Below are 13,789 nucleotides of genomic sequence, written 5' to 3' on the forward strand. Positions count from 1 at the left end.
GTACTCGTAAATATTGAAGGTGAGATACACTTGCTTGGAGTACTTTACCATCATCCTCTGGTAAAGATCAGTGCAATGATGAATAGACCTTCTTTAGGAGTACAACCTTGAATCCAAAGTAGGAGGATTATGTTTTGATACTACTGCAAGTAACACTGGATTAAAGAAAGGTTCTTCAATTAGAATATCCAACAATATAGACAAATATCTTTTACTTATTGCATGCAGACATCATGTATGTGAATTAAATTCATTTTTGTAATTCAGTTTCAGATGAACATTCCACAGGACCAGATAATCTCATTTTTAAAAAATTAAAAACAAATTTTGAAAATCCTGATTTTAATTCCAATCAAAAAGAACTGATAAAGTTTGATTGGAAAGTAGTAAGGGGAACCATTCTTGAGAAAGCTGCGCAAGAGTCTTTGAACTTTTGCCAAGAGTACATTACAAATGAAAAATAAAGTAAAGCTTTTACCAGAGATGATAGAAAGGAGCTTGCAGAGCTCATCCTAATTTACCCTTCTTCATCTTCAGTAACACTAAAAAAACCTGGAGCAGGTCATCATTCTAGGCTCTTATCGAAAGCACTTTACTACCTAAAGCTACAGCTTCTTTCCAGCTTGAGTTTTTAAACAGAACAATAAACTCAACACAGAAGTCAGGCTAATAAGTGAATTTACAGTTTGCTTTTATGCCAAATGGTATTTACAGGCTAATGGTGCAATTAGAGCTCTCTTTCTCGATATAAAAGCAATACACCAAACACAACAGTACTGAAAACTTTGTGTCAAACTAGATGCTGTCGATGCAATTACAAACTCTCTTTACAAACATAGTTAGTATTTAGATTCAACAATGATTCCTCTTGCTCTGTATCATTTGAGAAGAAATCTTGCAAATCTTGCAAAAGTAATTCTAACTTTTAAAATGCCGATTTCAGCATGGTACAATACTAAAAATAAATCAAAAATAGATATAAAAAATAAACAAAAATGGGAAACAAAATTAGTGATCATCCTTCTTCACTTGCTCTGTTGGTTGATGAATTTTCATATCTTATGTTTGATAGAATTGGGTTAGAGGAACAAAGGATAAAAGATTGACTTTTGCTTCCCACTGAATTTTGGTTTACTCAATCTGCCTTTAAAAGCTTTCAGAATTATGCCAAATATTTAATTGTAATAAATGATTATTCAGAAAGATCTGTTGGAATGATGCAGCAATTTATTCACTAATACAATAATGAGGAAGATAAAAAGAACACTTTGCTAACTGTTGAAAAAGTTTGTTGTGCTTTCAGAACACCTGGAAGACGTTCAAACAAACTTTCTAAAAGTAAATTTGCAGAAAGCTTATCTTCACTTGATAAAAGGAAGAAAAGCGGTGAAAATGAACATAAAGACAACTGAATTTCTTTGCTTTAGAAACTTAATATAATAACATGAAATTATTATCAAATATTGTAATTTTTTCAAATCTAAATACAAAAAAAATTTTTTTTTTTTGAAAAAAACTATGATACCATGTATTTTTGCTAAAATATATAGGTAAAAGTAAACATCCCAGAAAAAAAAGAATTTCAAATTTTTTTATTTAACTTTCCCCCTGGACCTGCAAAATTGGCTGTTTTTGATGGTTTTTGAGAATTTTTTTTCTATAAAAGCGTTTAGGGGGTAAGGTTAGAGTAGACCTGTTGAGCTCAACTTTTTTGTATCATGTTGTTTTTGTAACATTTGCCCCAAATCTAGAGTGTATGGTATTTTAGATTTGAAAATTTCCTTAAACTGACTACCCCTAATATATATATATATATATATATATATATATATATATATATATATATATATATATATATATATATATATATATATATATATGTAAGTTTATTAAAAAGATACACAGTCTTATGTGTATGTATGTATGTATGTATGTATGTATGTTTGTTTGTATGTATGTATGCAGTCTTTCACATATTCAATTATATGACCACACAAAAAATAATTTGTTTTAGTAATTTGACCACGGCTTTTGACATATTTTCAAAATTTAAAAATACGTTACAAAAACTTACTTAAACTTATCTGAAAAAAAAACTTAAAAAAAGAAAAAAAAATCTTAATGAAAGAGAAAATAAAAAAAATTCTTAACTAAAGCAAATACCCACAAAAAAAATTTAATTGTAATTTTAATTTAATTCAATCAATCAAAACTTGCTCTGTTGAAGCTTGCCAATCTCCCTCGTAAACCTTCTGCACCAAATGTCTCCAAATGTTTTCAATTGGTCGTGCTTGAGGCACATTTGGGGGATTGGATTCTTTATCAACGTAATTAACATATTGGTCATTTAGCATTTAACCGCAATTGTAAAGTAAGGGATTTTTTGTTAAAGAAACAGTTTGTTTCATAATTTTTTTGTTGTAAATATAAAAATTATTTTTAGTCATAATAGTTTAAAAAATGCACAATTTATTTTGATGTAAATATTTTATTAATAAGATATTTTGTTTATTGTTAATTCAATAACATAAAGTTTTAAAGACGTTCGTTTAATTTATAAAAATAAATTATGATCACGAATATGTTATCGGTAACTGATAAATAACAAAAAAAAAACTCTTTATTTTTTAAAAACGTTATTAAAAAGAGTTCACAAATTAAATAAGGAAAAATTTATTAACAGTTAATAAAATAACCAAAAACCAACTGTAAAATCATAAGAAAATAAACAAACATTGTTATACTTTTCATGAAAAAAATATTTTTTTTCAAAATAAAATTTAGTTCATATTTGAAAAAAATAATAAAAATGATTTTTTAAATAAGAACTTAGATTTTATTTGTAACTTTTGTTATAGTGAGAAAAAAACAAACTGTATGATTTTAAACGCGTTAATAAAATAACTTTAATTACAATGCGGTACTTGAAAAGACGCTAGTGACGCAATATAACTTCTAACGATGCAAAATGTATTTGCTGAGTTGAGTTACTGAGTTGAGTTACGCGTTTTCGCTACGCAGCGAAATCTCATAACAAGGCCTGATGTATGTATGTATGTATGTATGTATGTATGTATGTATGTATGTATGTAGGTATGTAGGTATGTATGTATGCATGCATGTATGTGTGTATTATGTATGTATTTATGAATGTATGCATGCATGACATATATATGTGTGTATTATGTATTAATATATGTATATAAATGTCGATGTATTTACAATGAGGTAAAAAATAGCTTTAATAGCTAATAAGTTTTATATGAATTTTTTTTTAGAAAAAACTCACAGAAGTTCAAGAGAAAAATAAAAAGTTGTTAAAGACATGCAAAAAAAAATTGTCATCTTTAACTAGTTAGTGCTATTTTTTTATTATCCATTCAGCTGAGTGACATCTTAATATCCATTCAGCTGAGTGATATCATAATATCCATTCAGCTGAGTGACATCTTAATATAGCAACACTAAATACAAAAGTTGCATAAACTGTATAAAAATTATTTTACTTGAATATGAACCATTATAAAAGTTATTTATGAATCTAATTTTTCTAAAACAAATAATATTAAATAAATTTTTTTGATGAAATATTATAAATTTAATTTCTCCTCAAATTTATTTTGAATTCTTTCAGCTTGAGTATTAAAAAAAAAACTTAACATTTAGAAATTAAAGACAGCAGCAGTAGAGAAATAGAATGTTTAAAAGACCAATTGGAGAAGTCACGTGTTGAGTTAAGAGACTCAAATGAATCTAATTCTGTTTATGTACTTGAAGAAAGGTTATTAGAGAGCACAAATCAAATCAAAGAATTAATTTTAGACAAAAAACATTTAATTCAAAAATTAGACAAACTTCAAAATCAAATTGACAAAATGGGAGCTGACTTAATGTAAGATTTTAGGAATTCAAGTGTTTATTTATGCAAAGAAATGTTCTTCTTGGCTTTTTTTTTAAAAAAATAAGTGTTTATTTTATTTATTATATTATAATTTTTTTAAATAATAATATTTTTAATTATTCGATAACTAGTTTTTAAATAAATTTACTCCCAAGTGCAGCCCTTGTTGTTGGGAGTTATTTTTTTAAGACAGGGCAGAATTCAAAGAGTTAAAAAAGATGTTCTTTAAAAAGTGTTACCGTTCATCAATAATATCAACTTATAAGTGTTTTAAATATGTTTCAAATATTTAAAATGTTGCAATAATTATTAGTAGTAAACAATTGTTTTAAGTTAAAAATTACTGTAAAATTACTAGCCTCTGCCAACACTAAACTGTAAAATTACTACTGCCAACACTAAACTGTAAATTTACTAGCCACTGCCAACACTAAAGTGTAAAATTACTAGCCTCTGCCAACACCAAACTGTAAAATTATTACTGCCATTACTAAACTGTAAAATGACTAGCCACTGCCAACACTGAAGTGTAAAATTACTAGCCACTGCCAACACTAAAGTGTAAAATTACTAGCCACTGCCAACACTAAAGTGTAAAATTACTAGCCATTGCCAACACTAAACTGTAAAATTACTAGCCACTGCCAACACTAATCTGTAAAATAAGAGAGATCAGCTTCTAGAGCTGCAATCTGTTCTAAGCGATCAAAAAGTTGAGACTTTTTGTCAAGATTACTATTTACTTTTTTTTTTTTAGCAAATGGAGCCACTTTTTAGTGAGATTATTTTTTATATATATAGTCATTTTTTTCAGTATATAGTCATTTTCAGCAAATGGAGCCACAATTTTAGTGAGATTATAGTATGATCTCAACCACCTTATGGAAGACAAATAAAAACACATAAGACATAATACAAATCAAGATTTGAAGATAAGTGCTTAGGTTTGTGTGGAAAACCTAAAGTCAACTGACTAAAGGATTGATAAATATAATAATTTTGAGCTTTAGAGCATTGTCAGTGGTACTAAAGCTAAGCCATTCAGTGTGATGAACTGAATGAATGAAGTCATTCAGTGCAAAGTATGTGTCAATAACAACAATCTTTGTTGTGGGAAAAAAGAAAACTTTAGTGCAGTTTTAGTGCAGTTTTCACATAGTGCATGTATGTCTGTGACAGTAGCTGGATGCAGTTAGCATTTGACCAAAATAAGTATTTGTGTAGTTACTAGTAACAGTGTGACCACAACAATCCTTATTCTGACCTGATTTAACACAAGTTAAACATTTGAATTTTTGCGCTTTTTTTGTTGCAAAGCATTTTTTATTTTCTATGCAGAAACTAAATTATTATGTTCTTTGTGACCGGTGAGTTACAGCTTCCTCCAATATACTCCACTTTGATAATATGGGCATTAGATGGCCACTGGATGTGGCTACAGTGCTTAAAACCTAATGACCACGTCAGACACCTACACACAGTATTCAAAAGTTACTTATTAAGATAAAAAGCTTATACATTAAATAATTATGCAGAACACTAAACCCTTCAAATTTTTTTTATTACCAACATAATTTTGCAAACCTGTTTCTAGATATCTCCTTTATTTTATCAACATAGTTTTGCAAACACTATTTCTAGATATATAATTTTTTTTATTAACATAATTTTGAAAACACTCTAGAAAGAGTGTTTGCAAAATTATTAAACACTTTCTTTTTTTTATTACAGAGCTGCTGACAACTGCAGTAAAAAATTATTAACATAAACACTTTCTTTTTTTTCTTACAGAGCTGTTGACAACTGCAGTAAAAATGAGAAAAAAACAAAAATAATTGTTGAACCAAAACAATCATCTGATCAGCAACTTTTAGATACATATGGTAAAAGTATTTACAAATTATTTTTAATTTTTTTTAATTTTTATTAACTAAGCATATATTTATGTAAAGAATTATGGTTTTGAACATTTTAAAATACAAAATATTTTTTAAAATATAAAAATTAAAAAAAATATTTAAAATTCTACAACATCAATTAAAAGATATTTTATTTACAATTTTAAAGTTATATATAAATATATATATATATATATATATATATATATATATATATATATATATATATATATATATATATATTCAAATATATATATATATATATTATATAATATAGATGTTTATAGATCAGTTAATAATCAGGTCAATAGTATATTAAAATTTTAAATTTCATTTAAAAAAAGCTTACAATTTTTAATTAATTTCAATTATTACATCTTGAAAAAGTCGACTGCATATATAACTAGACATATGGATACATCTTAAAATAGTGTACTTACATATGTCAACTGCATATATAGCTAGACATATAGATACATCTTAAAATAGAGTACTCACATCGTCAACAAGTTTTAGACGTAATATAGGTAGTTAGCTTAACACTTTAAAAATTTTGACTTGAAATTTGAATGTATACAGAACAATTATAAATTGCTATTAAAAAAATATTTTCAATTTAAAATTTTAGTTTTTCTCATGGTGTATACATTTGAATTTTTATAGAAAAAAACATATCCATTCAAAATCACTGATTGACTATAAAGAAGCCTTCAAGCAAATTTTACACTGACACATAGATTTTGTTGTACACATTACACAGAGAGCACCCAAATTTAGAAAATATTAATTTTTAAAATTTTTTCTAACTCTTTTCTAGATTTCTAGATTTTTATCTATACAATGGTGACAATTATTAATTTTTATTTTTTATTTAAAAAGATTAATTTTATTTGCAAATCTTGTCAAATCAGTTGTTTTGGAAAGTAATTGTTTTAATTTATTGAAACTGTGCATGCCAATTTTTCTTAACTACTTTAATTTACTTAAACAAAATAAAAAAGTTCAAAGCCACTTTACACATTTTTCATTGTAAAAATTGTAAAGCATACACTAAATAAAAGGTTTGATAGAACTCACAAAAATCAATCAATTTATTTTTTGACTCACCACATCAGTAATTTTTTCGAGCTTTCATGAAAGATAAATAACTTAAAAACAATGTTTTTTTTTAAAAAAAAAAGCTTTTTTAATTTCTTCTGCTTTCATAAAAGATATACAACTTAAAAACAATGTTAAAATGAAAATTTAAACCAGTAGTACTTGCATTAATATCAGTTTGCAAATTTTCCATGAATCTTTGGAATGCTGGAAATACTAGGATTTATTTAGTTTTAATATTTCATTAACAGAATGGTATCTATTACTATTTTCTGTAAAAAATCACAAATATTGATGCCAATCATACCTTACATAATACATAAGATTATTTATAAACGCAACCACAACAAATACAATGCCTTCCATTACTAGTTTTTTGGAATTACATAGCTGCACATGTTTTCAGCTATTTATTAAAAAAAAAAATCAAAAATGGATATTCAACAACAAGTTAAAGTCTTAATAATTTGGTACACAAAATTGCATGTTTTTAAACAGTCTTATTGAAGATGTTTAAAGTTACTGGCAAGTTTCTTTTTCTTGAGTGAATGAAGTGTTTATTGCACTTATGTTCAATAAATTCTTCAATAGGTAATCATTGTAGTTTTAAGCTTCATTGGTTAACAATTAAAGATTAATTTAACTATAGATTGAAGACTTTCATTAAGAATGCATATTGTTTTTGATCAGATTCTAACTTTGACTATTTGATTCTACTTCTTTCCTTATATCCTGTACCCTTTTGCTACAATTACTGCATAATTTCCATCCAGGTACATAAGTTTATGGTGTTTATTAAAATCATTTGCATTTCCTATAAAAAGAAAAACAATTGCTTCTAAAAATTAACATCATTGTAAAAAAAAATGTAAAATGGGATCTTATAGATGCATTTGTAAACGTGATTCTGAGGAGAAGTTTATTATTACCACTACATAAATTATAATTACACAAAAGCAATAATGTTTTTTCTTTATTTTATACCTCCTATCATTTTATATTTATTCATTTCAAATATTGATATATCTATGGATATGTATATTTGTTTTAAAGTAACTTTTGTTTTTAATGAAGATTTATGGTTACTTTTGTGTCCTATTTTGTTTTAGGTATACTTTAATGATAAGTTTACTGTTGACTATGATTTGTGAATAAGTTTTTTCTTCATAAATTAAACCTGTGTTTTTTCTGAACATCTTCAGAATAAGCACAGGTTGTTTGTTTTTCTTTGTTTTTGCTACTTATCCTCCTTTATATAAAAAGTTTTCAATAGAAATGTTTCATATTTCTCTGTGGCCTTTCATTGCTCAGTCTAGTTCAAGCACTGCAGATTACCTGCATCAAATATAACACAAATTAATATCGTTGTAAAAATTAATATCATTGTAAAAACTATTATCATTGTAAAAATTAATATTATTTTAAAAATTAATATCATTGTGAAAATTAATATTATTTTAAAAATTAATATCATTGTAAAAATTAATATCATTGTAAAGAACACTTGAGTATAATTATTGGGTTATTAATTAATTTTAAACTTCATCAGGTTTTTATATTGTGTGCTTGAAAAAAGAAATATTTGTTTTTTTTTAATTATTTTCATTTGAATCATTTTTAGTCATTATAGATAATATGTATAATATTTGCCTTCCACATTTTTTATTTCTATTTTAATTGCATTTCTGGAATTTTCTTTCAAATGCATCTCAAAGTATTCTCCATGGCAATAACAAATTGTTGTAAACAATTTTTCTCAATAAAATAAACCAGCTCTCCATAATAATTTATGTTTTCATCACTTAAAAATGTTGATGAGTCTAAAAGATCTTGTAATATGTAAAAATCTAATAATAAAACTTTTAAAAAATAATGTTTTTTAGTAATCACTCAATTTATTTAAACTATTATTATTTAAAATAATTAAAAAAATATATAGCAGACATTAAAAGTATGACATGACATTAGTATGTCACAAAGTAAATTACTGCATAAGTAAATTACTAATAATCAATTTATGTTTTGTTTGCTAAAAAACTGTTTCTCATCCTCAATATTAGTCATTGTCAATATTTTTCATTGTCATTCAATATTAGTCATCGTCAATATTTGTCATCTTCAATATTTGTCATCATCCATAGTAGCATCGTTTTTCGTGTTTTGTTTGTTAAATTTGTCATAGCAAAAAATTTTTAGTTATTTTGATGACTAAATTGTTGTCACAAACCTTTAATTACATTGTGGTATAAAAAATATAAACTAAACTTATTTGTTTACTATTTCAATTGAAAGAACTTTCTTATCGTACTTAAGGACCCCTTTAATGAAACTGGTATTTATAGTTGTTTCAAGCCATAAATTGTGGTATTAACTAGAATGTTAGAAAATTTAAAAAAATTTCTTATTTATTTGCAGTAGAGTTGAAGTATATTAATACTGTACAAGCAATAAGTTGTTCTGCTAAGTTGTCCAGTTAGGTTATAATGAAGACCTCAGTTGAAACAATAGCATTTTTACATTTTATTTTTACAAAATTGATTTTCAAAGTTTAGTTAACTTTACTTAAACACTGGTGACAAAAATTTGGCACAATCTTTGATAAGCTAAAACTTATTGAATTTTTAGTTATCCAGTCTTAATTTTTTAGTTATTTTGTTTATAAAGTGTTACTTATCTTTTACTGAAAGTTTTGTATACTTAGATTAATCAATAAAAAAGTTATCCAAAAATGAAGTCGACTACATTAATTGAACAAGTGTACAACTATTGTAATTTGCATCCTAGCGCTAAAATGTAGACCACCGTAGAGTTGTTGCCCCTAATCACCCCGAAAGAACCATTAAACGTTATATGGCAAAGTGGAAGAACAATGAGCCAAAGTCTCGTAAGCCTGGATCAGGCAGAAAACCAAAAATTATGACTGCTGGGAACATCAATCGCCTGAAATGTCTTTTGAACAACCGGTCTGGAACTTCAACAAGAAAAATTGCAAATAAATTCATGTGTGATCATTCCTACATTAAAAACAATAAAAAACAAAACAATCATTTGTTATTTTTAGAAAAAACAAATCCCTGATCGCACTGAGAAACAGTTAAAGCAGTTGCAACTGAAGTGTGGAAGAATTTGTCGCAAGTTCAGAAACCGCGACTTTGTCATTGACGATGAGTCTTATTTTACATTTAAACATACAAATAAAAATTCGAATGTTGGATTTTACTCAGATGATGCAAAAAATGCACCAAAAATGTAAAATATAAGCGCAAAAGCAAATTTGAAAAAAAAATTCTTGTGTGGATTACCATATCCCCTCGTGGAATCTCGAAACCATTTATTGTTCCTGCGAGACTGGCAATTACCCAAACTGTACAAAAATGATTGCATCATCAAACGATTGATTCCTTTTATCAACAAACATCACAGTGATGGTAATTATGTATTCTGGCCTGACTTGGCCTCTTCACATTATGCTAGAAGTGTGACCAATTACTTCGATGAGAAAAATATCCGTTATGTAACAAAATTTGATAATCCAGCATGTGTCCCAGAATTACGACCAATTGAAGATTTCTGGTCAATCCTTAAAGGCTACATGTATGAAAACAATTGGGAAGCTGAAAGTGAAGATCAGCTGCAAAAAAAAATCCATTCTTGTTTAAAAAAAATTGATAAAAATCTTGTACAAGGCATGTGTGAACATGTATACAAAAAAGTTGATGCCGTATGTCGTAATGGTGAGAAATCATTATTGCAGTTCCGAAAATAAAAAACTAATATGTTGTTTAATATTCTGCAGAATATTTTTTGATCATTAAACTTTTAGTTGTACTATTACTGTCTGTGTTTATTTTGTGCCAAATTTTTGTCACCAAGGGTTAGAATTTCATTTATACTCTGAAATTTTAGTTTTTGGTTTTTTATGCAGAATAATTAAATTTATATCAAGTTATTTATTTAAAAAAAAAAGGTTAAAAATAGATGTGTTTTTAAAAAAGGTAAAGTCTAATATGAATAAATAGACATCTCTGCACTTTTTCTTTGAAATTTTTCACTGACATAAATGCTATTTTTAACTGCCCCTTTTATTAAATAAAAAAAATTTGGTTCCCTAAAAGTTCTTTAGGCTGTGTCATGTCTAAAAAAATGGGCTTCTAATGAACTAAGGGGCTACAAAAAAATCTCTTCTGCACAGCTTCTTTTAGTGATCCTATTAAAATTTTATTTTGCTATTCTCTTTGCTATTCTAGTATTTTTGCTATTTTGCTATTCTGCTAGCTTCTAATTCTAGCTTCTAATTCTAGCTAGCTAATTTTACCAAAACAATATTTTTTGTTTTTAATTTGACCAGAGAACTTGTCATTCAACTTTTAAACTACAAGTTTTGTGACTGGTCAAATTTTTATTTGACCCTGCACTTATTGTTTAAGTAGTCAAAAAGTCGCAAAAAATTATTTTTAAAAAACTCATTAAAAAAAAAAAAATTAATAATTTTGCATAATTTTTTGGGGTTTTTACCAATCTAATCCTGCTATTTGCATCCTATATATATATGCAATAAGAATATAAAAAATTATGTAATTATAGTTCTTATCTGCTTCCTGTAGTGATTTTTATTCTCTAAATTTTTGTGTTGCTAAATACATAGCCACACTAATAATTGCTAAATTTGAATGGATATTCATCAAAGCTCTTAACTCAATCTTTTTCTCAACACTAAAAACCTCAAAACATGCAAGTCGTATTTTTAGTCTGTTCTAGTAATGTGACTTAATAAGATGTGCAATTTTTTCTTTCTATTTTTTAAACACAACTCAAATTTAAACAGCTTGGAAAATACTTAGAAAATGCACACACACTCACACTCACACAAATATAATCCTTAAGATTTAGATCAGCATTTATTTTTTATAATGCTGACTTAATTCCATACAAAAAAGAAAAGAAAAGTAATGAAATTTTTTGATTATTACTTATTTTCAAACTTAGTTTGTTTACTAAAAGTTCTTTAAATCAAGATTGTATTTGCATAAAGTCTTATTTGATGTATTTACTGAATCTCAGCAGATGGTTTTTTCAGTATGACGTCATCAATGATATTTTATGTGAGGCTAAGTATTTTAGTTCTTATATATTCAAAAATTTAAGGTAATGCACCATTGACAGTACCAGTTCATCCGACTGCTACAATTTCACTGGCAAGATCAAAATTTCAAGTACAAAACACATGTACTGCTAGCATTCGTCCCTTAGCTCATGGTCACCCCACTGCAATGATTAGTCCAACTGTTCCAACAGCTTTATCATCTTTACAAACACCTGTTGCCTCAGTATCTGCTCTTCCAGTTTCTTCTATTTTACTGCCTCATGTTTGTGAAATGCAAGTAAGGCCTTCTTACTCTAGACATTCAAATGAAAGGCAAATTTTTACAGCTCCAGTTGCATCAGTTCAAGTAAGAGCAGATGATATTAATGATGACATTTCCACAGATGAAGCCGTGTGAGTAAAACATAAATCATTCTTTTTTATTAGGTAAAAGTATAAGACTATTGATTAACTTGTTTAAAATTGTTTTATAGTCCTATATCTTTATCTCTCACACGAGAATTAAATCCTTATGGGAACAAACGAAGTCATCAGAACGAAGTTGAAGAAAAAATGTGATTTTTAAAATTTATTTTTGATTATTTTTTACAAGTTATTTTTTCGTCTTTTATTTTTGTATAAATGATTTATATCTTTGTTTAAATGATGAGTTAATTAAAATGAGTTAATTTAAGAATAAAAAGTTATTCCAATTTATAAAGAAATTAAAACACTCAAACAAAAAAATTTTAAATAGATAAAATCACTGATAATAAAAAAAAAAAGTACATTATTAACATATATTAATATATTAATTGCCAGTCTTTTTAAAGCAAGATTTTATCAATTTTTTACAGATAAAGAGTGATTTTGTATTTACCACAAGATTAAATATAAACATGTAATTTTGCAAAATTCCAATTTTACAAATATTAGTCAGCACTTAAAATTTGTAAAATATACAAACACAATTATTAAAGAAAAGTATTTTTTTACAAAAAAATTTAAAACACTGCATACAGCATGCCTTTTTTATTCAGATAATTTCTACTTTAGATTTTATGTTTTATTTTTTATTGAGACAATTCTACTTTAGATTTTATGTTCTATTTTTTATTCAGACAATTCTACTTTAGATTTTATGTTCTATTTTTTATTGAGACAATTCTACTTTAGATTTTATGTTCTATTTTTTATTCAGACAATTCTACTTTAGATTTTATGTTCTATTTTTTATTCAGATAATTTCTACTCTAGATTTTATGTTCTATTTTTTATTCAGATAATTTCTACTTTAGATTTTATGTTCTATTTTTAAACTTGTAATACCTAGTAATAATGAAAATTGAATTTTAATTTAAAAAATAATTTAATTAGTTTTGTAATTCTTTTTTAAATTAGTGAAGTTCTTGACGAGGAGAAAAGTATTGAACCTGGATCAAAACGACAAAGAGTAGAGTCAAATCTGCAAGAGCATCAATTAGAGACAGGTACTTTTAAACAAAAGTTTTTAAAATTGTTCAGAATATGTGCATCACATATAATATTCCTCTGGAAAAAATTATTAAGTAGAAAGAAATAAAATACTCTGGTACATAATTTATAAAGCTATTATAGTGCAACATGATCTAGAAGAGGATGAATTGCTCTCAGAAGAAAATGTTGAGGAAGTAACTATTGAGGGAAACAGTCCTACAGATAATCAATTGTACAATTATAATCAGGTTTGTATGATAATTAATAGACTAATTGAGTTTTTTTTAGAAGTTTTCATTTAAGTTTAAAAGTTTGGTAAGCTCTTTTCATTGT

The 13,789-nt window shown here is 26.2% G+C and overlaps 1 protein-coding gene across 5 annotated transcripts in view; it reads left to right on the forward strand.

Moving 5' to 3' along the window:
• LOC136092268 (nucleoprotein TPR-like) overlaps positions 1–13,789 on the forward strand; it is a 122,828-nt gene that overhangs the window by 73,764 nt on the left and 35,275 nt on the right. For 4 of the 5 annotated variants that reach the window (XM_065820098.1, XM_065820100.1, XM_065820097.1 and 1 more), the window contains 7 exons: positions 3,279–3,354; positions 3,667–3,892; positions 5,693–5,784; positions 12,043–12,394; positions 12,475–12,555; positions 13,382–13,470; positions 13,589–13,704. In XM_065820098.1, the coding sequence (XP_065676170.1) occupies positions 3,279–3,354; positions 3,667–3,892; positions 5,693–5,784; positions 12,043–12,394; positions 12,475–12,555; positions 13,382–13,470; positions 13,589–13,704 (1,032 nt within the window). The remainder of the gene's footprint in view (positions 1–3,278; positions 3,355–3,666; positions 3,893–5,692; positions 5,785–12,042; positions 12,395–12,474; positions 12,556–13,381; positions 13,471–13,588; positions 13,705–13,789) is intronic. The other variant, XM_065820101.1, reaches the window with a different exon arrangement.

Source organism: Hydra vulgaris, chromosome 15, assembly GCF_038396675.1.
Source record: "Hydra vulgaris chromosome 15, alternate assembly HydraT2T_AEP".
Classification (NCBI taxonomy): Eukaryota; Metazoa; Cnidaria; class Hydrozoa; order Anthoathecata; family Hydridae; genus Hydra; species Hydra vulgaris.